This window comes from Gossypium raimondii, chromosome 7 (genome assembly GCF_025698545.1).
Source record: "Gossypium raimondii isolate GPD5lz chromosome 7, ASM2569854v1, whole genome shotgun sequence".
Classification (NCBI taxonomy): Eukaryota; Viridiplantae; Streptophyta; class Magnoliopsida; order Malvales; family Malvaceae; genus Gossypium; species Gossypium raimondii.
The window spans coordinates 51,525,885-51,551,648 of record NC_068571.1 but is presented as its reverse complement, the minus strand read 5'-3'; the positions used below and the strand labels follow the sequence as shown (position 1 = coordinate 51,551,648).

Below are 25,764 nucleotides of genomic sequence, written 5' to 3'. Positions count from 1 at the left end.
TGAGAAGTCAAGGTCAATAACTATGCTTCAATATAATATAGATTTAATTTAATTTAATTATAGTTTTAATTTAATGAAAAAAATTAAGATCGTTGTATTGCATAAAAAAATGAACTTAAAAGTCGAACAATGATATTAAAATTTTGACATAACAATTTATTTGGCCTTCGCATTGTTTGTCAAATTATCCCAAAATGGATAGAAAAGTTAATGTATGTTAATTTTGTTGGCATGGCATCCATGTGACAATCCATGTGTATGTCACGTTAGTAATTAATTAATTTTTAAAAATATTTAAAAAATATAATTTTAATATTTTTTACTTTTTTAAAAATAAGTTTTTGATTTTTTTTGAATTTTTAAAATTTTTAAAAAATGAATTGCTTACATGGCAATACACGTGCATGCCACATTAACAAGAGGAGAAAAATTAAAATGACTTTTTAAAAAAAAATAGAGTGCCAAACAATGGCTAGAATTTTTATATCACAAATGATTTTAAACATGTAATGAGATGTTGTAGTAGGACATCCACAATTTTTATATAAAGAACAAGAACAAGATAAGAGCTTATTCGGGCTCCAATCAAAATTTAAGGGCATCTTTGAAAACCAATTAAAATTTAAGGTTTGTTTTTTGTATAATGAAAATATAATAGCCTATCTAAATAAATAGAAAAAAAAGGGTAATTACACATGATGTCATTGATCTATTAGTAAGTTCATGTTTTAATCATACTCAACTTTAAAAAATTATAAAATGGTTACTAAATCATTCGAAAGTTTTAATTTAAGTCACTGAACTATTCGAAAGTTTTTAAGTTACTGGATTGTTAAGTGAGAGCTCCAACAATGATTTGACAATTAGTACAGTAGGTCAGTATTCATCAACGACTAGAAGAATATACTTTAGATCCAAGTCGATCTGATAGTTATAAGTGTCGAAAATCGAAGAAGAAAGCTGTTTGGATTTTTGTAGCATATTCGTGACATTTAAAGTTGTTTCATGAAAAAAATTTGAACAGTGTAAGAGAAGAGGAACGAGAGCTTTCGATTGGTACAGGCAGTGCATATAGAGAAGGCCATATAGTAGAGATTTTAACAATCAAGTAACTTAAATAAATTTTTTTGAATAATTCAATGACCATTTTATAAGTTTTTGAAGTTGATCGACCAAAACATAAATTTACTAACAGTTTAATGGCCTTAGATGCAATTTACCCCTAGAAATAACCCTGTTTGAAACAAAGAAGCAAACATAAGGTAAAAACTCTTCTTCTTTTTTTTTTTTTTTCTTTTCCTTCATGTTGAATGGGAAAATTCCTTCCACTTTCTCGGGCAAGAAAACAAAGGTAGAACAAGGTTCTGCAATGGAAATTGAATGTAAAATGCCCACTACAGTGACAAATACTAGGCTGCCGAAAACAGAAACTGACAAATTGTATATGAGACTTCACATTCTACACTTTTTTTTTCTTAAACCAAATTTTAAGAACACACCAACACACACATAACAGAGCATGTGTTACCTTCTTTTGCCACTTGCCATACACACTGCTCCACATACATCATAACCCATAAATTATAGGCTTTTTCTAAAGCATTATTCATGTCAACTTGCTACACAATATTTTATTACCATACATTTCTTTTTGATTAAGACTACAAACATACACATTATTTCTTCATATATAGATTTTAGTATTTCCAATTTTTGAAGCCTAACCATGTATATATATACACACACACACACATGTATTAATAATTTGCTTTGCAACTTGAAGTCTTTTTAAGTTGATGCATGGGGTCATCTTCCATTTTTATGGGTTTATAAATAGAGGGAGACAGTGAGAAAAAGAGAGAGAGAGAGAGATTAGGAGAAATATGGGAAGGAGTCCATGTTGCTCCAAGGAAGGACTCAACAAAGGAGCTTGGACTGCTTTAGAAGATAAAATACTTACATCATATATTCATGTTCATGGTGAAGGCAAATGGAGAAACCTCCCCAAGAGAGCTGGTATATATATATAAAACCCCAAAGTGAAATTATTGTAATTATGCTTTTCATTTCATGCCTTTTGATGGTTTATATCCCCCAAAATGCAGGTTTGAAGAGATGTGGCAAAAGTTGCAGACTTAGATGGCTGAATTATCTTAGACCAGATATTAAAAGAGGCAACATCTCTCATGATGAAGAAGAACTCATTATAAGACTCCATAATCTTCTTGGCAACAGGTATGTAATCTCTCTCTCTCTCTGTCTCTCTCTCCCCTTTCAGCTTAGTAAACTCGAGACCTTGTTTAAAGTGTATGAACTCGCAGATGGTCTTTAATAGCTGGAAGGCTACCCGGGCGAACAGACAATGAAATCAAGAACTACTGGAACACTACTTTAGGTAAGAGAGCTAAAGCTCAAGCATCCATTGAAGCTAAAACGATACCAACCGAGTCTAGGCTCAATAAACCCTCGAAAAGTTCAACCAAAATCGAAGTGATTCGAACTAAAGCTATTAGGTGTAGCAGCAAGGTGATGGTCCCATTACAACCACCTGCAACTCATCAACATGGTCAACATCACTATACAAATAATAATGAAGAAATGGGTGGTGGTATTTCAACAATTGAAGCTCACAATGGAATTCAAATGCTTGAGTCATTGTACAGTGATGGCGGCTCAAATTTGTTGAGCTTCGAGATCAATGAACTGTTGAAATCACACGATGGTGGAGAATTTGAGGAGAATCCTATGCAGCAGCACTTTCCGTTGGGTGAGGCAATGCTTAAGGATTGGTCTACATGTCCTTGTCTTGATGACAATGGTGCCACTGATTTGGAATCATTGGCCTTTTTGCTTGACACTGATGAATGGCCATGATACGAATATCAGTACTGCTACAGTGAAAAATAAATGCAATCATTTCACCGTATATCTTTTTTTCTTAAGATTAGAAAAAAAAAATGCTTCTTTTTGCTTGTTGGAAGGTTGCATGTTATGACAAAATTACTGTAATTTTGGGTGTTGAAAAATAAATAACTCATCCACGTGTCTGGTTAATGCTACCATTCTTGTTTTTAACCTCATTCCTTCGTTTGATCTTTGATTAAAATATTTTAAAGTTTAAAGATGGATTTAAAATTTGATCTGTAATTAAAGGACTTGTCATGGAATTAACCCAAAAAATAACACATGCAACCAAAACAGTGTGTAGGCTGTAGTTACTTGGAAAATTTGCCTCCTAATAAGGTAGGGGACAAAAAGAAAATTGCATGTGGAAAAATGTCTAATACAAAAACAATCTCAATTCTCAAGCATGCATCATTGATTTGTTCCTACGAGAATATTAGTGGCTATGAATTCTGGGTCATTTTATATTTTAAAATGGCTTAATTATCTCTTCAGTTTTTATCCTCTTTCAACTTTTTTAATTTTAATTTTTTTTAGCTTTGAAACTTGGTTGAAAAAGGAGTTTCTGCATTTACAGTGAATTCGACGGAATGCTAATAAGGCAACTTCATTTCACCTACACAATTTTATTCATGAATATGCTCCAGTTTTTATATTTTGGCACCACCATTTAAGTTGAAAGAGTTAAGAACCATATATAATTTGTTCATTTCTTCTTCGGTTTTTCTATTATTTAGCCTATAAATTGAAGTGATTGTTTTTATTCTAAAATTACTAAACTAATTTAACTAAGAACATAACAGATAATAAAATAGGAAAATAATTGAATGTACCAATGAGAGAGACAATACCCAGGAAAGAATCCACCTATACTCCATTTATTATTATGAATCTGAATTAAACGATTTATTCGCTTGCGCCTTGATCCGTAGAAATCCCTAAATTATGTTAATATCTCTTTCGAGAGTAAGAACAACTGACTTTAGGTTGATTAATTGAAATCTCTTTCTAATTAAAGCCCCTATTGTCGCATTAACTCGATCTATAGATTTTCCTATTAGATTTGACTCTTATTTGGTAGATTTATGTTGTCCTATTTCTAGGATTGCATGCAACTCCACTCAATTATACTAGATCTACTCTTAAACAGAGACTTTTGCTCCACTAATTAAGCACATTAAGCATGAATTAATATCTTGAAAATACTAAAACATGAAATAAACATACATAATTGAGAACAAGAATCAAGTATTTATCATATAACTCAGAAATCAAATAATAAGATTCATCATAGGTTTCATCTTCCCTATAGGTATCTAGAGAATTTAGTTCATAATTTGGAATAAAACCATCTCAAAGTTAGGATAACAACAAGACATAAAGAAACCCAATAAAACTTCTAAGGAAATTGAATGGAGATCTTCAATTCAATCTTGAAGGAGATCCGCTTCTGAGTTGAATCCAGTGGCTTTCTTCGAGTCTTTTCTTTATTCTTCTCTATGTGCCCCCTTATATCCTCTTCTAATATGTATTTATAAACTTTAGAATGCTCATAAACCCTAAAAAATGGGTTTTTTCGCGTAAAAGAGAAACAGGGTGCGAAATCGACACGGGCTGGCGCGTGGACGTGTGGCCCACACGGGCGTTTGCCCAGCCCGTGTGGAAATGCCCAGGTCATGTGGATCTTGAAAACAACTCTTTTTGTCCGATTTTGGCCCGTTTTTCGCTCCTTTCACTTCCCTATGCTCACCTAAGTATAGAAACATAGATTTAAAGGATTAGGAGCATCAAATTCACTAATTTACATGATAAATCATCCAAAAACACATCAAGAATGGGATTAAAAATATGTTACTTTTATGGCTTATCAAACTCTTATTACCTCATATATATATATATATATATATATATATATATATAGTTTGAGTAAATTCAGATTTTAAATTTTGTGGATACGAAGTTAATAAATGATGTAAACATTCACGTCGTTGCCTAAAATGGGAAAATAATTGAGGGTTGATCTTATTACCTCATATATATATATATATATATTTATATAGTTGAAGTGATTTTAGATTTTAAATTTTAGAAAAGTTAAATGATATTGAAATTTTGTGAGTTGGAAGTTCACAAGTGCTTCCCCATGACCTAACAAGGACAATGATGAACAACTAAAATAATATTTTAATCTCTTATTAACTATATAGTGTTTATAAATCTTGTCTAATTTTCAAATTTATACCAAGAAAACACACAGTTGTGACATGTGACCCCAAAATGTCAAGTTAGGTAACAGACATGTGTTGGTAGATGGAATTTGACCGTTAGATGGGAATCCTTAAAACACTCCAGATTTAGGTTAAAAGTTTAAATATATTGTTGAAGATGTTGATGATGTGACAGCTAATTACATCACGTTATTTATTTTATTAATATCAACCTACAAACCGTGGGGATAGATCACAACAGTAACTGCTACCTATAATTCAGCCCCTACTTTTTGGTGAGGAGATTGTTAGATTTACCCATGCATGCACCTCGCTTAAACGTATAAAAGGAGTAAAATATAAATTTATCAACCTCCTTTTTCCCTTCAATTATTTTGCATGCTTTTGTGTCTTTAATATTTAATTTGATATCTGGGATGGATCTCAATTTTTGGAATTTCATATATAAATTATCATGTCTTTTAGATTTGATGTCCACGTTGTAAAACATTCGCCCCTTATGCCATAAAGTTATACTTTATATTAATAAAATATTTTTTAACTTTTAATTATATAAATTTAATAATAATAATCAAACTTTAAAGCCCAATTTCATAATTAATTGATTTGACCCATACCCATACATATTAGGCTAGTGTCTTTCTTGTAGTTTGATTTGTATGTCTTGTTAAATAATTATCTTCCTCTTGTAAGGTGCCGACACTGGAGAGAGAAAAAGAAAGGAGTTTGATGCCGAGACTGAAAGCACAGAGTAAAAAAAATACAAATTATCTTCCTCTCGGCTCCTTACACAAAAGACCTCTCGGTAAATATTTTTGCATAAATTATGTTTTTTATTATAATGATATTTACAAAATTTTTAGTATAGTATTAGTTGTTCTTTTTTGCATATTGGAAAGAAATTTTTAATTTTATATAGTGCAATTTTTTTCTTTTAATTTTTTTTACAGTTAAATCGTCCATGCTTTTTAAAAAATATTAAATTGATTTGTTTGATAAGAAAAAAAAGTATCCGAGAAGAATTGACAATTGTTTACGTTAGTAAAAAGGTCATTCGGATTTAGAAGTAATTTTGCCCCCTTAGTGTAAAATATTGGATCCATCCCTGCCTAAGTTTGACAATTTAATGTTCAAATTGGTACTTAAGTTTTTCTTTTGTCACGATTAAATACGAATTTTTTTTACTAGAGCGCACATGTCAAATATTTATTGGGTCATATGATGTTGTTTGGTTTGGGTACCAAACTGAATATTGATGCTAAATATAGATACCAAATTAAATATTGAAACCAAATAGATAATAAATGGTATATTAACCCTTATTATTTTTTAAATACTATAAATAGTTAATAAAAGGATTATTATTATTTTTTCGTATAAAATAACCTCACGAGTAAACTTAAGATATTCTCATATCTCTTTATAATATATTAAACAATAACAATAAAAACATCATTTTAATTATACTTATATAATTTTTTTTAATTTTTACTTACAATATACTTAATAATAGTTTATGAAAATTCATGTTTGTTGAGCGTTTAGCTGTGTGTTCTCTCGGTGAGGGGAATCGGGTATTTATAAGATACGGTTACTGTTCATTGAAATGACGTTTTAGGTAGACTCCATGCATGCCACAAACGACAAATTTTAAATTTATAAGATACGGCTATTGTTAATTGAAATGACGTCTTCGATAGGCCCCATGCATGCCAACATGTATACTGTTCTAGACTTAACACGTGTGCATTGAACTGCCCACTTGATTTTGCATCTTCTGCCTGCGAACACCCAGAAACATGCGAGCCTCACTCACGAGCTCATTATGCGAGCTTTCTCTATTTTGTGGGGCTCAAATTCCTCCGATCTACTCGGATTGTGGATTGGTAGTTTGAGATTATATTCGGGTTTCGAGTCAGAAAATACCATAACAATGTTTGTTTTGAAGATAATGTTTTTTATATTGACGATTTTTTAAGTTAGTTTTGTCGAAAATAATTAATTATGAGAATCCTAGACAGAACCTTGGGATGGTATCATCTAATTGTTTTTATTACAAAAAAAATCGAAGGTGGATATATGTCAATTTGAAGATAATAATTGTTTTCTTACATGTCATTAATGCTCACGCAAGAAGTTGGTACACTATAATAATATTCATAGATATTAGATTGGTAAATAATACATTTGAGTGATTATAACAAAATTATTATTATATAATATTAGAAATAATTAAATTGATAATCAAAATATATTTCTATTGACGGAGGAAAAGAAAAACATGATTTAAGATAGATAAGAAAATATGATAATAAGATAAAGATGGGTTTATTGTACCAAATGTCCTCAAACTATGATCTAAATTCTAAATTAGTCTGATACTTTAAAACATTTTAATTTAATTCTTAAAGTATGAGTATCATATTAATCATGTCTTTCCATCGACCCAATCATTAACTTGCTCAAATCGGCATAGAACTTATTTAAAATATGTGAAACCAATTTTAAATATGTTTGTGTCTATCACATGAACAATTTAAATATGATATATTTAAAAAATATTTTATTTTTCAAGAATTAATTTTAATTTTTTCCTACTAGAAAAAAACTATTTTATCTTTTATCTTTTCATTTATTTTCCTTTCTTAGAATCAATTCTAGAATTTTGTTCCAGTGGAAAAAAACTTAAGTTCTTATTAAAAATTTATTTTATCTTTTTAAAGGTGGGTGACTAAAATAAGTGTACACTAAATAGATAACTAAAATGAAAATATTTCTGACGATGTCTAAAATATAATATTTTTCGGTGACCAAAATAAAAATTTATAAAAGTTGAGGTCACTAACTGTTGTGATGTTTGAGTGATACCATACAGCTTTCTCAAAGAATATAATTTTATCCAACATGTGCAAAAAGGGTCTCAAAAAATATGCCGACAGCAACCATAGACAAAACCGAAAACTTTGACTTTAGTCATTGTCCCAGTGAATCAATGCGAGAGACGCCGCCGTACAATCATTAGGGGTTGAATGGGGGGACGGCCTACTTTTAGAATTGGTCAAATTCTGCTATAAGTCCCTCTACTTTGCATAAGTTATGGATTTAATCTCTATATTTTAGTTTGTTTAATTTTAGTCATTGTCATTTTTTTAGATTTTGAAATTTCAGTCCTAACTAAATGGTAGTAATTAAATATGTTTGGTTACTTTTGTTATTAATCATGTACTATGCCTAAAGTTGTAGAGTTAGTCCATGTTCTTCAATTAGATAATTAATTAGACCTTACAGTTTTTGAAATTTGAAATTTCGGTCTTAACACAAACGACAAACTTTAAACTTATAACTTTAAATTTGGGATGGTCCCTTTCTTTTTCTTCCCAGCTGGAGCGCACACAAGCAATATTCATACATAAATAGGTAAATTTAATTTTATACATGAAATTTTGATAAACTACCAAACCATTATCGATGTAATATAATTTTACGTTTATATGTTGCATATACAAATAATTATATTTATCCAATTTAAAAATAAATTGATGTATTTATTTAAATATGTATAATTACACCAAATCGGTGTTGATGAATCAAATTGCATGTATACAATTGTAATTTGATACATGAACATTGATTGGATGCAATTATACACATGAAATTTTATTGTGATTCAGTTATACACATTTAAATAAATACACCACTTTCTTTTCATATAATAAATATACTTATTTGTATACGCAATACATAAATGTAAAATGATGATATATTAATAATTGTCTTAGCAAATTTTGAAAATTGAATCAAATCAAAATTTCATGTATAAATTTGCACAAATCATAGTTCATGTATAACATTGTACATTTAATCAAAGTTCATGTATAGTTTTAAGATTTATCTCACAAAAAAAAAACTCTGAAACTTCACCAAATAATGTCCAAATGTCATAAAATAAAATTCCATTTTGTCAAAATAAATCCAAAACCCAAAACTCAAAATTAATATAAAAAATCGAAAATCAAATCAAATTATCATCAACAATTCAAAACCGAAGAGAACCAAACTCATTCTAACTTCAAATCATACACTAAATTGTTCATGTTCTTCATTCTTTTCTAAAATTCTGTTCGATATCTATATCCAATACATTTTCAACATTGATAAGTAAAATATAAGTTAATATATTAAAAAGGCCCTTAAAGTACATCACTTTATTTACACAAACCCTTATATTATTTTTGTAATTAAATAAGCTTTAATCAATAATTTTTATCCATTAAAGTCTTTGATTTTAAAAATTCAAAAATATATTTTTACTTTAATATTAATATCAAGTGCTTTTATAGATAAAAATCTTATTTAACTACAAACATAGTTTAAGGGCTTGTTTAAGTAAACTGCAACGGTTTACAGTGACGAATCTTGGTGTTAAGTTTTGGGGGCTAATTAAAATTTTTTTTAATTAAAACTTTTAGAGGGTTTAATAAGAATTTTCAAAAAAAAAAACCCTGAAGGGTTTAATTATTTTTTTCAAAAAATTGAGGGGCTTAATAAGAATTTCTAAAAATTTTGAAAGGCCTAGTTAAAATTTTAAAAAATTTTAAGAGGTTTAATGATAATTTACAAAACTTTGGAGGACCTAATTAAAATTTTCATAAAATTTAAAAAGGCCTAACAACAATTTTTCAAAATTTTGGGAGGCCTTGGCCCTCATGAAGATCTGCCTATGGTAGTTTAAAGACTCTTTTTATAGTATATTAACCTAAAATATAACTCTCTAAGAATCTATTAAATATAAGAAAAACTTTAAAAATTAAACATATCCATGTCCAACACAAACATGTCTTAGAATATTTTTAGATGAGTTAAAGTCTTAATGCAAAGTGTAAACATCAATATACACCACAATAATATGAAAAACACCAAAAGCCATAACTAATATCTATAGTTCTATTGATGCATCTGAATGGAAATTTTTTGCATGATATGTAAATATAACTTACTGTAATTGCCGTATAGCTGGAGCTAGCTAAAACCCTTCAATAATTAATTTTGACTGACCCGCAAATTACAATCAATTATATGGTAATCCGAAAAGACATAGTTGGTCTAGAAACAAGAAAATTGAGTGCATATATTTTGACCATAATACAATGCTACCTAACCTTGTAGCGAAGTGATGGAATTGAAAGCATTGTTTTGACTTGTGTGTTATGAGATTGGACCCCAACCCCATGATGAACTTTCAAACTTGAAAAAAAGAAGAAAAACAGTAAGGGTATGATTTTTTATGGCTGCTTGAGCTCGGAAATGATTGGCGAAAGACGATGGATCGGATTCGGAGGCTATACATTCCTTTGCAAGATGCACGTAAATTTTGAAGCGTTGGAGTTTATACTTCGAGAAATGCTTTGTAAAAGGTGAATAGATGAGATTCAAAGGCAAGGTAGCAAATAGTGTCATAGCTAGGATGAGAGACTCGAGGGAAAAATCAAAAAATTGTTTTAGGGAGACCAAAAATGAATAAATTTTTACAATTTTTTGGGAAAGAGAAAAAAATACAATTTAACTATTATACTAATTTATAATTTCCTAAAGATTAATAAAAAAATTCCATCTTTGGGTACTTCCTCCATCCTTATGAGAGTGTTCCTAAGTATTCATACCTAGCCTTTAGACTGCTTGATGTATCGTCATTGGTTGTCTATCTAGCCATATTGCTGCACTAGTTTGTTCGACTTGCTCTGTTGACCTCGCGACATCAATTGCTCAGGGTATTTTTCGGTAAGATTATTGGATCTTGATAGCTACTTGTTAGGTCAGATAACTTGGTTCCTAGATGACAACTTAGTTAAGTGATTAAGGTCTGATGGACATAGGTTTTCTTTAGGCCTCGGTGTGTTAATATTGAGCCTTGCTTAATTCATTAGAAACACCAAAGTTTCTTACATTATACTTTTGTAGCAATTAGGACACCAAGCTGTTGTTGTAGTATAGTGGTAAGTATTTCCGCCTGTCACCCGTTGATTTGGGTTTGGTCCCCGGCAACGGTGAATTTTTTTTCCCTTACTTTGTCATTCACTGCTCAGAATTCGACCATGGAGCCACGGCGATTCCCTCTTGCAGCTCAATCCGAAATAATGAGAGCGGCGGAGAAAGACGACCAATACGCTTCCTTCGTCTACGATGCCTTCCACCACCTTTTCGGTACTCAATTCTTCTCTATTTTCTCCAGTACTGTTAATATGAAGAATTGTAAAAAAAAAAAAAAGTACCAGAGTTGCAGTAGCTTAAGCAGCAAAGAGTGCCATAACTAAGGTGAGAGTGTATTTAGGTATATATACTTAGCTGCTGGATAATATTTTTAGAATCAAATTGATGGTTAAATTAATTATGTCGTCGATTGAATGGTTAGTGGAGTGGCTGAAACTTTTTTTTAACAGTTTTAAGTAACAGATTCAAATTAAGCATTACAAATTCTAATCCAACATTAAGGTTATCATTATAACATATCATATTTTGGCTAGTATTGGTAAACAATAACCAATATTTATATATTTTAAATTTTAATTTCTTAATTGACTAGTGTGACGCATTTAAAGTTTTAATTAAATCTTAAACAATGTAATTTTAATTATTGTAATTAATTTGTTATTTGAATTGTTAAATATAATTAAAATATATTAACTTATTTAGCAATTCAATTATAATAAAAATACATTTTCAAATACCATATTAAAAAATTCAAATCATAATTACAATATATGTACTATTTTTCAACATACAATATAATTTTACTTCATTTAATTATTATTTAAAATAATAATTAATAAATATTATTAAAATATATTAATTATTTTGATATGTAATACTAATAAAAACCTATTATTAAAGCATTTGAGCAAACAATAAAAATTGATATGTTGTAAAATACACTTTTCACTATTCAACTTTTATTTTATTTTATTAATAGTAGCTATAATATTTTGTAAATAATATATAATTAATATATAGCAAAATATAATATCGATTAAAAATAAAAAATGTTTAATTTTTTAAAATTTGTAATAATTTTAAATTAAATTATAATTATTTTTAAATGTGTAATTATCACAACTTCTATTAAATTATAATTATTTTAAATGTACAATTATCACGAATTCTACTTTGCCTTAACTTTTTAATTAATAATTCTAAAATAAATAGTATAATTATTTTTAAATATTGATTTAGTAATATAGTAGAAAATAAAGCTTATTTTAAATCGGTTCAAAAGTTTTTTCAAACTCGTGTTATATATTATAGATATAGATATGATTAATTACATCTTTAAATTTTATTTAAATAAAATGAAATGTAAGGTGAAAAAATTATATTAGTATTGAAATATTTTATACTGTGATAAGTACACTTAAGAGTTTTCATTTTTTATTCATATTCACTTGCTTAGTAGCTAGTTTGCTGAGTAATGGGCCTTGCTTAATTCATAAGCTTTTATTGGGCTTGAGGTGTTAACAAGCAAAGAAATCTGTCGTAAAATTTTAGTTTTTAGCAACCATCCAACAAGTGGTCGTTGTAGTATAGTGGTAAGTATTTCCGCCTGTCACGCGGACGACCCGGGTTCGATCCCCGGCAACGGCGTTAGTTTTTTATTTTTCTGTATTCACTGCTCAGAATACGACGTCGTTACGTTTCCCTCCAATCTCTTGTCTCTGTTTGTGCCTCAGAACTCCTCTCCACCACTTCGACTTGAGAGGGAAAAAAAAAAAAAAAAGCTTCGATTTCACTGAGAACTGAAACGGAGATGGGATCGGGGAGAAACGACTCGCCCGGGTCAGGCAACCCAGGTCCAAGTGGGGAATCGGATCCCTCCCCCTCGACGGAGCCACGGCGATTCCCTCTTGCAGCTCAACCCGAGATAATGAGAGCGGCGGAGAAAGACGACCAATACGCTTCCTTCGTCTACGACGCCTGCCGCGACGCCTTCCGCCATCTTTTTGGTACTCAATTCTTCATTATTTTCCCTATATTTTCTCCAGCACTGTTATTATAACTTATAAAATATAAAAGAAAATGTAAATTTTTTTATAGGTACCAGAGTTGCAGTAGCTTATCAGAACGAGGTTAGTTTTAGACTCCAATCCCTAATAATTCACTAAATTAAAATTTTTCTTACTTACTTTTTTTTTTTGAAAAATTTAATTTATTTTGCAGACAAAACTCCTAGGTCAAATGCTTTACTATGTTTTAACAACAGGTTCTGGGCAGCAAACATTAGGAGAAGAATACTGTGATATAACTCAGGTTTGATATATTTTGAAGAAAAGAAATGAATTATTTATTGCTCAAAATATGTATCTGAATTTATTCTCTGAATGGCTTGATATGGTGTTTTCTATTTTAAGGTTGCTGGACCTCATGGCCTTTCCCCAACACCTGCTAGACGTGCTCTCTTTATTGTGTATCAGACTGCAGTTCCTTACATTGCCGAAAGAATTAGGTTTAAATTGAAGCTTTTTCATCCCTTTTCATGTTTGTTTTACTGTTTGGGTACTTCGTTTTTTGTTGATAACAGGAGAAGCATTATGTTTATCGGAATTTGAGGGTATGTCTGAATTTTCCTTTGTGCAGCTCTAGAATTGCGTCCCGTGGTATAACCCTTGCTGATTTGCAGTCTGATGAGTTCTATAGTAACAGTGGTTCTGAGAGGAGTCAAGTAGAGTCATCCACAGGCGTTGAAATTTCATTACCCTCAGAGTCTACTGCATCAGTATCTGCACTGTCGAGGTTGAAAGAGAAACTGCGTGGAATGTGTTTACGTGCAGTTCAGAGATGGCCAGCAGTATGAATATCATGTTCTTTTTTTTTTCTGAAAGAGTTCTTTTCACTTATAGAAAACTACTTTTGTTCATTCTCTAGGGCTCTTTCTTACTAGCACAACTTAATTCTTTTAGTGTTGTTCTTTCATTGTTGATTTAGTCCTTTAGACGGATATATTTTGGTGCTGTTGCATGCAGGTGCTGCCTATAGCTCGTGAATTCTTGCAATGGGTTCTACGTGCTAACCTCATGTTCTTCTACTTTGAAGGTATTTAGAGCTTACTCATCTATAGTTACTAATAAATTTTTGAAATGGAACTTCAGTCATCTTAATATTATTAATTTTCCGTTGACAACCTTGGTAGGTTTCTATTATCATATATCCAAACGAGCAGCTGGTATTCGCTATGTGTTCATTGGGAAGCCATCAAATCAAAGACCCAGGTATATGGTTTTCTACTTGTTTGCTTTGATGCAACATCTTTCTTTACATGTTTGGAGCTCAACATCATGCGAGGAAAAGTTTGGGTGTGCTGAATATCGATAATAAAATTTTTGGCTGCCTTCAACTACAGGTACCAAATCCTGGGGATTTTCCTCTTAATTCAGCTATGCATCATTGCCGCTGAAGGTCTGCGGCGCAGCAACTTATCTTCAATTACAAGTTCAATTCATCAAACCTCATTAGGGTCTCATCAAAATCCAACAGGTTAATTTGCAACAAGTTTCCTTGTAGTGCTTTTGTAAACTTGCAGCTTTCAAGATGAAAAGTTTATATTGTGTCAATGGCCAAGTGCTTGATGGTTAACCTATAATCTGATAACCTCATCTTGCTTCCTTGCCTATAAGTTGAACCTTTTGGATTATTGCTAGAATGAATGTCAAGTTAATTGTACAAAAGGTATATCTCTTGGCTTTATTAGTTTTTAGTAAAGCTCTTGAGATAGCCGATAGTAAACCTACTATGTTCACTGGGAAATCGATATTTAAGACATTTTATTATCCTCATTTCAAGCAGTTGTGCCATGGGAGATTAGCATGTATTGTGTGACACATTGTTGTTTGGGCATGTAGGACAAGGTTTACCTCTGTTAAATGAAGAAGGCAACTTGATACCAACGGAGGCTGACCGGGGTAGCTGGGTTGGTGAATCAACTTCAGAGGTAAATTATCGAGTTTATCACTGAATATTCTGTTTATGTATTTCGTTATTATCATCCCCTACCATTTTTATTTCTTATTGCCATATTCATTGTAGGAAAGTGCTAGATTAAGACATCATAAGTACTAGGCAAGATTAACGATAAAATATTCGTGTTACTAATCATTGGCAGGTGCAACTTATTGAAGGTTTAAAACCATTATGGAACACTGATCTCATATGAAAAGGACTGTATCATTGATAAACCCTAAAATCTAAAAGCTCTTCCCCGAGCAAGTTGCTTTAAATATTTAAACTTCTTAGCTTTGATTTAATTTACCTATTCATTATTAGAAGCTTATTTATTTTGGGTTATTAAAGTACTATGAACAACATCTTGGTTGCTTGCACTTTGCCAAATGATAACATATAATGCTCAAAATCTTCTTTTGCTGCAATTCAGTCAACAGGTGTTGTCAGCAAATGCACCTTATGCCTAAGTAACCGACAACACCCGACGGCTACACCATGCGGTCATGTATTCTGCTGGTACTTCTCTTTTCCCTCATTGTCAAATGAATCTTAGATGTAGATTCCATGTTAGAAGAAGAGACTGCAAAAATTTATTCATATATCGTGAACCGTCTGTAGGAACTGCATCATGGAATGGTGCAACGAGAAACCCGAATGCCCACTTTGCCGCACTCCCATAACACATTCGAGTCTAGTTTGTTTATATCATTCAGACTTTTAGCTTTTACTTATCGTCCTGCATTTTGCTGGTGAAAATTTTTAGAAAGTATACAAAAGAAAATAAGGATTAGTATGTTCAGTTTTTTCAATAACCATTGTAATAGATAATTTCCCCTCTGTTAGGGGATATCTGCATAGGTAGACCATATTTTCATCTCCCTTGGCACAAGATGTACTATTATGATAGTTCCGATTTTTTATATTCTTTTTTAAAATACTCTGTGTCTAGTACTTGTGTTGGATTCATTTTTGGGTATGAAGACGAGGATATCAGTTTTCAACCATATCCAACATTCACATTCAAGGTTATAAATAGATGCTGAGTTGACAGGTTTTAATGGTTCAAATTTATTTTCAAGGTTAAATTATGCTATTAGTCCTTGTACTTTTCAAATTTTAAAATTTTAGTCTTGACTCTAACAATAATAGTTAAATATGTTTTGTTAAATTTAATTACTAGTCTTGTATTGTGTGTATAGTTGTAGATTTAGTTCATATTCTCCAATTGAATCATTCTAAGTCTAGTTTTGGATTTTGTCTATTAATTGAATTTTTAGTGAGTAATATCTATATAAATAACAAGTTGACATGGCATCCCACGTATGAAACAATTTAAATCAACAACTTATATAAGGTATTGCAGAAGTTAGCCTATTTTCAAGTTTGCACAAGTTTGTAGGGAAAAAAGTTCACACCCTAGTTGACGCCATTTTAGACATTAAACTAGTAGCTATAAAAAAATTCCTTTCTAAGTTTGGCTAAACTCAACACCAATTTTCTTAAGAAAATAATAATATTTTTATAATGAAAATTATTTGGCAAGTTTTTTATCACTCCTAATATAATTATTAAAATTTTTTTACAAAAGTACTTTTAATATTTTTTCTTACTCGAAAAAGTAAATTTACTTTCGTACAATTTAATTGATTAAATTGGAAATGGGAGAGAATGGAAAAGTGAGAAGAAAATAAAATTTGAACGTGCTTGATAAGAAAAAAGAAGTGAGAAAATCGAAGAGAAAAGAGAGAGAATTATTTCCCATAGTGATGCATAAAACTCTATCATTTCAAATTGGAACCATAATAGAAGAGAAATCAAGAAAGATATGTACGTTAGTTCAAAATTATATGTTTTAAATATTTTATTTTCTTTCAATTTTCTAATCTTTTCTAACAAGCATTTTATAGAAAGAAAAATTATACATTTTCATCTTTCTATTTTTCTATCATTCAATTTTTCATTTTCCACTCTACCAAATAGAGCTTAAGGTTGAAGAAAACCTAAAATTCCAAAAATCGATTTATGTCATAGTATTTTAATTAAATTTATTTAAGCTTTATTGGATTTGATTCAATTTTCTATCTATAAAATACATTTTATTTAAATCAAATTCAACAATGTCATACGTGTGCTGTTTTTCTTAATTTATAATTTTAATCTAAAAAAATATTTTATATAAAAAATATTATTTATAACTTATAAATTCAAATCAAAATTGACCTCAACTTTAATTATCAATCACTTTTGGCCATTGAACTTTTTTTGTCCCAATTTGGTAAGTATCAATCACTTCCCAAGTTGGCACCTAAAGTATGCTTTCGTTATATTTTTTAGTCCATTTTTTGACAGACATTAAAAAAAATCTTATAGCCAATCACAAAGTGCCACATGGTGTCTTTGTGTAAATAAACAAATATTTTCTTCTATTAAATGTATATACACATTAAAAATATAAAAATAGAAATACACATATAAAAATTCAAATATATATATGTGAAATCTAGAAAAAAACATATAATTTATAAAAAATTTAAAAATAGAATTTACAAAAATACAATAATTTAAAATAAATTAGTTGAAATTAATAATATTATTACAAAATATAAAATAAAATTCTAAAAGGTATTTAAATAATATTTTCTTCTATTAAATGTGTATACACATTGAAATACACATATAAAAATTCAAATATATATGTGAAATCTAGAAAAAAACATATAATTTATAAAAAAATTAAAAATAAAATTTACAAAAATACAGAAATTAAAAATAAATTAGTTGAAATTAATAATATTATTACAAAAGGTATTTTTGCAATTACTTGAAATTTAAACACCTTTTTAATTTTTATAACATTTTCCAACTTGTATATACTATTTTGACTTCTTAAAATCTATAATTATGTATTTTAGAATTTTATAAAAATGTTTTCATTTTTTATATATTATATATGGTTTTTATATTTTTAATCAATATAATACATATATTATTAAAAAAATAAAAATAAAAAAGACAAGTAGTGTATTTTAATAGTGCCACATGTTCGGTCAATATCGATCAATGCCCGGTCAACGCTAGTCAACACTAGTGAATAGTCTATCAACTTCGGTCAACCAAAACACTTTTTACTTTGACTAATAATTGCCTGGCCGTTAACCAATTTTGACCGACGTTGATCAGGGCATTGACCGGCCACGTGGCACTATTAGAATACACATTGTGTCTTTTTTTTTATTTCTTAATATTATATATAATATATTAATTAAAAATGTAAAAAAATCATATATAATATATAAGAGAAATATATAATTTAAAATTTTAAAAGTCAAAATAATATATACAAATTGGGAAATGTTATAATTATTAAAAATGTATTTAAATTTAAGTAATTGCTAAAAGTAGAACTTGAAATTTAAATAATTTTTAGAATTTTAGAATTATATATTTTATAATTTTATAAAAATTATTTTAATTTTTTTAAAATTACAATTTTTTATAATTTTATAATAATATTATTAATTTCAACTAATTTATTTTCAATTATCCTAATTTTTGTAAATTTTATTTGTATAATTTTTATAATTTATATTTTTTCTAGATTTTATATATATATTTCTGAATTTTATATATTTATTTTTGTATAATTTTAATGTGTATATACATTTAAGAAAAAAATATTAATTTTTACATAAAGACGTCACGTGGTGTTTTTAATTGATTATAAGATTCTTTTAATGTTTGTAAAAAACTTACTTAAAAATATAACTAAAAAATACTTTAGGTACCAAATTAGGACAAAAAAAATTAGGTACCAAAATGGAAAAATGAGTATAATTCAGAAGCCAAATCGTGAATTAAGCCTTGTTTATTACTGATCTATTTTATGATTATGCAGCTAGGTCATTGTGAGTGGAAAGCTCCGTGCCCAGCGTGCTAAGTCTATGAAGTTCAAGGATGGTTACATGATATCCTCTGGTTATCCTGTCAAGAAATATATTGATTCTGCCGTTAGACACGTCCTTCTTAGACATGTCAGTTAAAATGCAGTTCTAGGTGGCTTTTTTCTTCTATTATTATCCAACTAAGAGATTTGATGTTAAGATTTTGTAACATGAAAGTTATCTGTTTGTTTTTTGTTCATGTTTTCCTTTAATAGTTACCTGAAAGACATTGGTGTTCTGTTTGAAATATTTTCAGGGTGTGCTGGGTATCAAAGTTAAAATCATGCTTGATTGGGATCCTAAGGGCAAGCAGGGCCCTATGACCCCATTGCCGGATCTTGTCACCATCCACCCTCCAAAGGATGAAGAAGAGTCTAAAGAAAAGAAAGAGTATGAAGCAGTTGTTCCCCCAACCAAGTTTATATTACCTTTTATGTTCTTCAACACTAATATACATTAGCAGGACAATTACTGGATGGCTCTGCATGAATTAATGTTTTGCTGAGATCCTTTGTTTAGGATTTGGGTTCCAATTATTTTGAGTTTAGATCGAGTTGTTTTAAACTTGCGGATTCAGGTCAATTTGGGTTTGAGACGGTTTTAATTCGGATTTTTGACAATTATAATAAAATCATGTAGAATAATAGTTGATCGAATCGGTTTCATATCATAATTAAGTTCGAATCTAAGGAATGTGAATCCATGCCAGATGTATTGCTAGAAACTTTCCACTCTAAATCAAAGCAAAACTTGTCAAAAGTTAAAAAGCATTCATTCATCCTACTCAATACTTGAAGCGAAACAAAAACCCTACATAGCATTGGTCTTAACTCTTCCATTCCATAGATGTATACTTCTAGCTACCAACTGCATTTCAGCTCACCCATGTTAAGAGGGCAATAAAATGGGCATGCCTACCTATCCTATAGAAGATTCTTGAGCAACAAGCAAAACTGATTAGTTGATTGCATACGTTGTGCCGGGCCTGTCTTGGTTGACTTGGTTGAAATTCACATGTTGGGGGAGTAGATTGTATCTTATACCCAGCTCCTCGAAAATTCTCTTCAACGCGAGAACCAGCTCGGTTCTACGCCTGTTCTTTTCTCTGAAGTCCTGAAAGTTCATTGTGTGTGTACAAAAGAGAGCCATCTTTAATTTATTAACGTTCTCGATCTCCTTCACCACCACTAGGTGGCCAGGATGCCATAGGGTATTGGCCTCCAAATGCCTGGTAAGACACAAAGAACATAAATTCTATAGCCAAAATCGACTCGTAATGTTCGAAATATGTTCTATAAACATGCTACAAATCTGATCTTACTTCTTTATTTCTTCTTTCAGCCTGCCTATTGTCTTTGCAGGGGTCATAAAATCAATGGAGAACTCTATAGTATCACCCATATCTGGACTTCGGTAGTAGTTGCTGATTGGCTTTGTAGCCAAAACTGAATTCGGGTAGTACACCTTTTCATTATCGAGCTTCAAGAAGACGGTCGTTAAAATATTCATTTCCTCAACCAGCAACTGTCAGTTACCAAGTGATAAGCATAGTTAGTAATATTTACCAGACATGCATGTATATATATATACAGGAACAACCCCTTCAAACAATTACCTGAACACCATCAACTACACAACGATCACCTACATCAAACGGATGCATCACGAATACGAATATAATAGCTTCGAAAATAGTCTTGCAGGTGTTTCCAAACATAAAGGCTGCAACTACAAGCTGTGAAGAAAGGAGCAAAAGCACTTTTGTGGTTGCAATTTCCATCAAAAGTAACCATATGACAACGGTAACGATAATCAAGACAACGGTTACAAGTTTGTTCAATTGCTTTACGGCTGTTTTGGTGTCGCTCAAAGCATGTGCTAGCGTTTTCCGGTCCTGGTAAACTTTTATCTGTATGAAATAACAAAAGCAAGCATGTTGACCAAGAATCCTACAACAGGATATTATGTTTGCATCAAATTCACATATGCGTGCGTGTGTGTATGTATATATGTGTTTATATAGTTTCATATAAGTGCTCTTACCACCCAGTTAGTGAAACTTTTTCTGTCAATTTTTCCAGTGCTTGATCCTTCAAACAATGGAAACACGAGTTCCACCTCCTCCTTGATCATGAACCTTAAGAGATCATCTTCATCGATGTAACTGACCATAAAGAGCATATCGTAAGGGAAAAGGAAAAAACAAAAATTACTAGAAGCCTAAAGAAAAAGCTGATATTCTCACTGGCAATTTTGATTACTCTCATGACAGACCACGTTCGAGAAAATTTGATGAGCAACATACTGTGCCTCCTCCTCATTAGTGATCTCTTTATCTGCTTGTTCACCACTTTCTTTGTAAACACTTTCGTCTAACGTGTTGGAGATCGTTGAAAGCCCTGAATTCGTGATAGCATCTACCAACACCTTCATGTGCCAAGATGAAACCTTTTCTCGTTTCAATTGATGGACTTTTCCCATGTCGATCACATTTTTCGCTTTTGCTTCTTTACCTTTCTTGTTTTTGCTAACAGTCAAATGCGTAGGTGATCTTTGAAACCCATCGATCTCCATAAACGGAGTTCCGGAAAGGGTCTTAAGTATGTAATGATGGAACACTGATTCTTGTATTCTGTCAAAGAACTTGTTCATATGGAAATTGGAAGCTAATAGCTTTAACAACAAAGTCTTCAACAACCACAAAAATGATCCGATAAGAACACTAACTAATGTCCATGTTACTTTATCGAGGATTTTCGTGGCAGTCTTCGATCTCTCAATGCCAAGAAACAATAGAGTCCAAGTAAGAAGAACTAAACTCAACCAAATAAACACTTGAACACTCTTCTTCAAACCATGAACAAAATACAACACTTTCTTCCTTAACAAAAAGTTGATCTCAATCAAGAAAACAACCAAATGCATGAACCAATTAGTAACCAACATACCACAAAATATAACCATAACAAGCACACACCATTTCCAAATATGCAAACCCCAAATTTGTGTCTTTTGCAGTTTATCTAAAGCTAAACTAGCTATTAAGCATCCCAATAGGATCAAAAACACAACTACCTCAAACACAACCTTGGGTTTCACTCCTTTAAGCTTCTCTTTATGTAGTTTAACTTTCTTAATGATCTCTTCATATTCTTTTTCTCCATTAGAGGTCATTGAAAATGTTTTTGACACACTAGAATCTGTCCTAATATTAGGGGAGGCCTTATTGAAGGAATGTCTATATGGCGAACCAAGTTGTTCTTGAGTAGCTAAGTTAGTCTCTTCCATTTGATCAGATTCAATGAGATAAGATTGTTCCCCAAATCTTGATTTGGGTTTTGTAAATGATCTTCTTCGAGTAAGGTGAGACTCATTACCTGCATTTGGGACTTTTGGTGGTTTATTTGCAGTGTGTTTAGGGGTTAATACCTCCGATTCTTTCGACACTTTGGGAGTTTCTTCGTTGGAAACATTAATCAACACTTCTTCTTTCTTATCTGCCATGTCTTTAGCTTTTCATTAAACACCTGGTAGGAGATTTAAACAGAGGATCAGATTTATATTTAAGAACAGAAATGGAAACTTATAGAGAGAGAATCAAAAGATCTGAATGCCCATTGACCTTTTGGCTTTTAGTCCATTACCAGAAAAGTTTTCAAGGAAAAAAAAAAGAAGAAGAAAATCTCCACAGGATACCCAGAAATAGTAAAAAAAAACAAGAAGCTCCGCTACACAACTTAAAGCAATGACAAGATACCAAAAGACATTGTAAGAAACACCCAAAGGTAAAACAAAAAAGAAGAACACTCTGAAAGTAAGATTCAGATTAAAATGTTCTGACTATGGAGTAAGCTTTTGTCGTGGGTAGATGGAGGAGTACCATTTAATTAATGAAAGGAAGATGAGTTCGCCTGTAGCTAGCTGACAAGAAAGACAGAAAGACGTTGTTTTTCTTCCTTCAGGCTGCTTTTTTTTAGTTTTATAGAACTTCCAATTTCTATTCTCTGAACCCCTCCTATTTTTTATTTTAATTTTTGTGAAAAAATGGAGCATGGATATCTTGATCATGTGAATATTCTCATCATCAGCTTTATGGGTTGTCACCATAAGTTGCAGGTTTTAACCTTATTATGAATTACTTGTTATTAATTATGATCATGTTATTTAGTTTTTATATTTTCTCAAGTTTAATATTTTAATTCTAATCATATAATAACTATTATATTATTTTCAGAATCTAATATTCCAAACATTTTATTCTATTTATAATGCTATGTTAGTTTTCTACTTTTACAAAAATCCGATAGAGGTCCTTATTTGAATCAATACCAAAATTTTAAATTTTAAAAATATTATGATTAATAATAATCTAACTGGAGAACATAGCCTAAACCTATAACTTCACACATAGTATAAGACTAATAGCAAAATTTAACCAAACACCATTCTATCATGACTAGAGACTAACATTAATCAAATCCAAATATAAGATTAGATCCATAATTTACACAAAATACAGGGGTTAATAGCAAAATTTGACCATTTTAAAGCAATCTCTATCCATTTTTATTTTAGATACATTAATTTACAACTTTATATATTGATCTTAGTAAACAGAAAGAGCACACTTTTCAAGTATACAGAGAAAATTTAAATGTTGAAGTTTCCCAAGGTTCGATTTGGGACGGTGATAATTTATTTTAAACTTTAAAAATTCCAGGACTTTCCAAGAAAATTTTTTAATACGAGGAGAGATAAAACTTTATATTAAAACTGAAATCTTCGATATAATTTGGTTAATCAGTTGAGTAATTGATCTAAAATTTCGATTAACGGTTAATTCGATTTAAAATTAGGTAATTAATTAAATTATCGGAACTTAATAAATAATATTATATATTATATGTATTAGACTATTATTAATTCGGTTAATTTGGTCAAATGAACATTATTATTAATTATTTATTTTATATATTTTGTACTTGTTTTAACCAAAAATAAAATAAAACATATAAATTTCGATTAATCCAGTTAACCGACCAAATTAATCGAAATATTTGGTTCTGTAATTTTTCTTAAATTTTTTATTCAATTAACGGTTAAAGGATTAAAAATTCGTTAATACTAGTTCGGATCGATTAACCATTTGAACACCCTAATTATACTATACTATTGGTTTGATTGGTTTATGCTCATAAGGTTAAGATATGTTTCAAGTTTTAATATTCTTTATAGATTTGTAATTTAGTCATTTTATTTTTATTTTAGGAATTAAATCTCTCTATTTTTAAATTTAAAATTAGGTCCAATTATTATTATCTTTAAAAAATTTGCTAAAATTATTTGTGTGTCATTTTGGAATAAACAAATATTGACATGATAACGCCATGTAAGAAGAAAAGAATTTAATTAACTAAGATTTTTAACAATACTAATGATTGGATTTGTATTGTTAAAATAGAAAAATATAGAAACTCACTTCCTTAGAATCAAAATAGAGAGGCTAAATTTTAAATATATGAAGAATACATGTACTTAGAGGATAATTAAACCTTTAATTTAATTTATTAATTCTTTTTGTACATAGAGATGGAACCTTCTATTTATTTAATAATTATAGTTTAAAAGGAATTTAAAATTAAAACCACTATTTTTGACTTTTGAATTTTGAGTTAAATATTTAAAAATAAAAATAAAAATAATCAATTTTGAGCTTTAATATTTAAATCTGTTATTTTATTATTATGACAGTAGAGGTGGAAGCGAAGCAACGAGACAAAAGGGAAGTGGTGTGTTTCTTTCACTCCCCTATCCCGGTTTTAGATTCCATTCCACCTGATGAAGAAGCTTCCTTCAGCCTGCCCAACCTTATTCTTGCTTTTCCCATACATCTAGTCATATTTTTTTCTCGAAATCAAGGTGTTCATCGTCTCACTAATCTCTTTTATCGTGAGTGTTGTCCAAAAATACTCCATTTTTCATGGGAGGGGATCAAGTCATATTACATCCTTAAATGAAGTATTATTATTTTTATTCACGATACACAAATTTAAGATTAAAAAAAGAATTGAAGTTAAATTTTTTTAGAAGATCATATTTAAATTGTATACAAATTTTAAATCATTTTATTGACTTACAATTTCGAAATTAAAATTAAAATTTTATAATTTTGAAAAGGAAAGTGTGCTTTAAAATAAAAACTTTGATGTTACAAAGTAGGAATAAAAGAAGGAAAAAACCCCACAACAAAGAAATCAGAATTGTGGCCAAGCCCAAGAGAGACATAAATTTTGGGTATATGAGAAACTTGTATTTATCAATGCCCATTTCTTTGGTGCACTCTATATACTATTTCATAATTAAAATAGAAAAAAAAAATCAATGCCAATCATTTATTTTATCTTTCAAAGTTCTAAACTTGATTTTAATCAATAAATATGTTATAATTGTCGATCAGAGAGTCAAGAACCACAAGTAAATTATCTAAAATCAATATTCTTGTATGAAAGCATCTTAAACCGTTAAGGTTGCATCACCAATAAACGGGTAACTAGGCAAACCAATTGGCCAACCGATGATCACCCACTCTATCTTGCTTCCTTACTCCTACCACACCATTTGCCGACTTAAGCATTTGAGAGTATCCAAGCTCCAACACTCCTTACTTCACATTTGTCATCCATGAATCTCGCAAGTTGTCTCTA

The 25,764-nt window shown here is 30.2% G+C and overlaps 4 protein-coding genes and 1 non-coding gene across 6 annotated transcripts; 4 read left to right on the top strand and 1 right to left on the bottom strand.

Annotated features, from left to right (window-relative positions):
• Positions 1-1,691: 1,691 nt before the first annotated feature.
• Positions 1,692-3,059, top strand: LOC105801260 (transcription factor MYB123). Its single transcript, XM_012632600.2, has 3 exons — positions 1,692-2,016; positions 2,106-2,235; positions 2,322-3,059. The coding sequence occupies exons 1-3, from the start codon at positions 1,884-1,886 to the stop codon at positions 2,872-2,874; spliced, it is 816 nt and encodes a 271-aa protein (XP_012488054.1). The 5' UTR covers positions 1,692-1,883; the 3' UTR covers positions 2,875-3,059.
• A 9,636-nt stretch (positions 3,060-12,695) lies between these two features.
• Positions 12,696-12,767, top strand: TRNAD-GUC (transfer RNA aspartic acid (anticodon GUC)). The gene has a single exon. It is a non-coding gene; the product is annotated as a tRNA-Asp (tRNA).
• An 80-nt stretch (positions 12,768-12,847) lies between these two features.
• LOC105801330 (peroxisome biogenesis factor 10) lies at positions 12,848-16,186 on the top strand. Its single transcript, XM_012632668.2, has 11 exons — positions 12,848-13,126; positions 13,218-13,249; positions 13,341-13,430; positions 13,532-13,626; positions 13,758-13,968; positions 14,144-14,213; positions 14,311-14,389; positions 14,521-14,654; positions 15,020-15,108; positions 15,550-15,635; positions 15,738-16,186. The coding sequence occupies exons 1-11, from the start codon at positions 12,931-12,933 to the stop codon at positions 15,838-15,840; spliced, it is 1,185 nt and encodes a 394-aa protein (XP_012488122.1). The 5' UTR covers positions 12,848-12,930; the 3' UTR covers positions 15,841-16,186.
• Positions 16,187-19,048: 2,862 nt separating this feature from the next.
• LOC105801759 (40S ribosomal protein S3-3) lies at positions 19,049-19,645 on the top strand. Its single transcript, XM_012633066.2, has 2 exons — positions 19,049-19,150; positions 19,317-19,645. Exons 1-2 carry the CDS (start codon positions 19,061-19,063, stop codon positions 19,518-19,520), a joined length of 294 nt encoding a protein of 97 aa, XP_012488520.1. The 5' UTR covers positions 19,049-19,060; the 3' UTR covers positions 19,521-19,645.
• A 129-nt stretch (positions 19,646-19,774) lies between these two features.
• LOC105801400 (mechanosensitive ion channel protein 10) lies at positions 19,775-23,103 on the bottom strand. 2 transcript variants are annotated; one of them, XM_012632820.2, is made up of 6 exons: positions 22,941-23,103; positions 21,306-22,587; positions 21,104-21,224; positions 20,676-20,969; positions 20,382-20,584; positions 19,775-20,288 (listed from the first exon to the last, which is right to left on the bottom strand). In XM_012632820.2, exons 2-6 carry the CDS (start codon positions 22,562-22,564, stop codon positions 20,018-20,020), a joined length of 2,148 nt encoding a protein of 715 aa, XP_012488274.1. In that variant the 5' UTR covers positions 22,565-22,587; positions 22,941-23,103; the 3' UTR covers positions 19,775-20,017. The 2 variants fall into 2 exon arrangements, with proteins under 2 accessions (XP_012488274.1, XP_012488191.1); XM_012632737.2 differs by lacking the exon at positions 22,941-23,103 and adding an exon at positions 22,683-22,916.
• Positions 23,104-25,764: the final 2,661 nt, after the last annotated feature.

Excerpts from the sequence above, each read along its gene's own strand:
- LOC105801400 (XM_012632820.2), bottom strand. The coding sequence starts at position 22,564 with ATGGCAGATAAGAAAGAAGAAGTGTTGATTAATGTTTCCAACGAAGAA. Across the intron at positions 20,970-21,103 it reads AAAGTTTCACTAACTGGGTG|ATAAAAGTTTACCAGGACCG; the intron begins GTAAGAGCACTT and ends TATTTCATACAG. Across the intron at positions 20,289-20,381 it reads CTGAAAGAAGAAATAAAGAA|GCATTTGGAGGCCAATACCC; the intron begins GTAAGATCAGAT and ends GTGTCTTACCAG.
- LOC105801260 (XM_012632600.2), top strand. The coding sequence starts at position 1,884 with ATGGGAAGGAGTCCATGTTGCTCCAAGGAAGGACTCAACAAAGGAGCT. Across the intron at positions 2,017-2,105 it reads AAACCTCCCCAAGAGAGCTG|GTTTGAAGAGATGTGGCAAA; the intron begins GTATATATATAT and ends CCCAAAATGCAG. Across the intron at positions 2,236-2,321 it reads CATAATCTTCTTGGCAACAG|ATGGTCTTTAATAGCTGGAA; the intron begins GTATGTAATCTC and ends ATGAACTCGCAG.
- LOC105801330 (XM_012632668.2), top strand. The coding sequence starts at position 12,931 with ATGGGATCGGGGAGAAACGACTCGCCCGGGTCAGGCAACCCAGGTCCA. Across the intron at positions 13,250-13,340 it reads CAGTAGCTTATCAGAACGAG|ACAAAACTCCTAGGTCAAAT; the intron begins GTTAGTTTTAGA and ends TTTATTTTGCAG. Across the intron at positions 14,390-14,520 it reads CCATCAAATCAAAGACCCAG|GTACCAAATCCTGGGGATTT; the intron begins GTATATGGTTTT and ends CTTCAACTACAG.
- LOC105801759 (XM_012633066.2), top strand. The coding sequence starts at position 19,061 with ATGAAGTTCAAGGATGGTTACATGATATCCTCTGGTTATCCTGTCAAG. Across the intron at positions 19,151-19,316 it reads GACACGTCCTTCTTAGACAT|GGTGTGCTGGGTATCAAAGT; the intron begins GTCAGTTAAAAT and ends AAATATTTTCAG.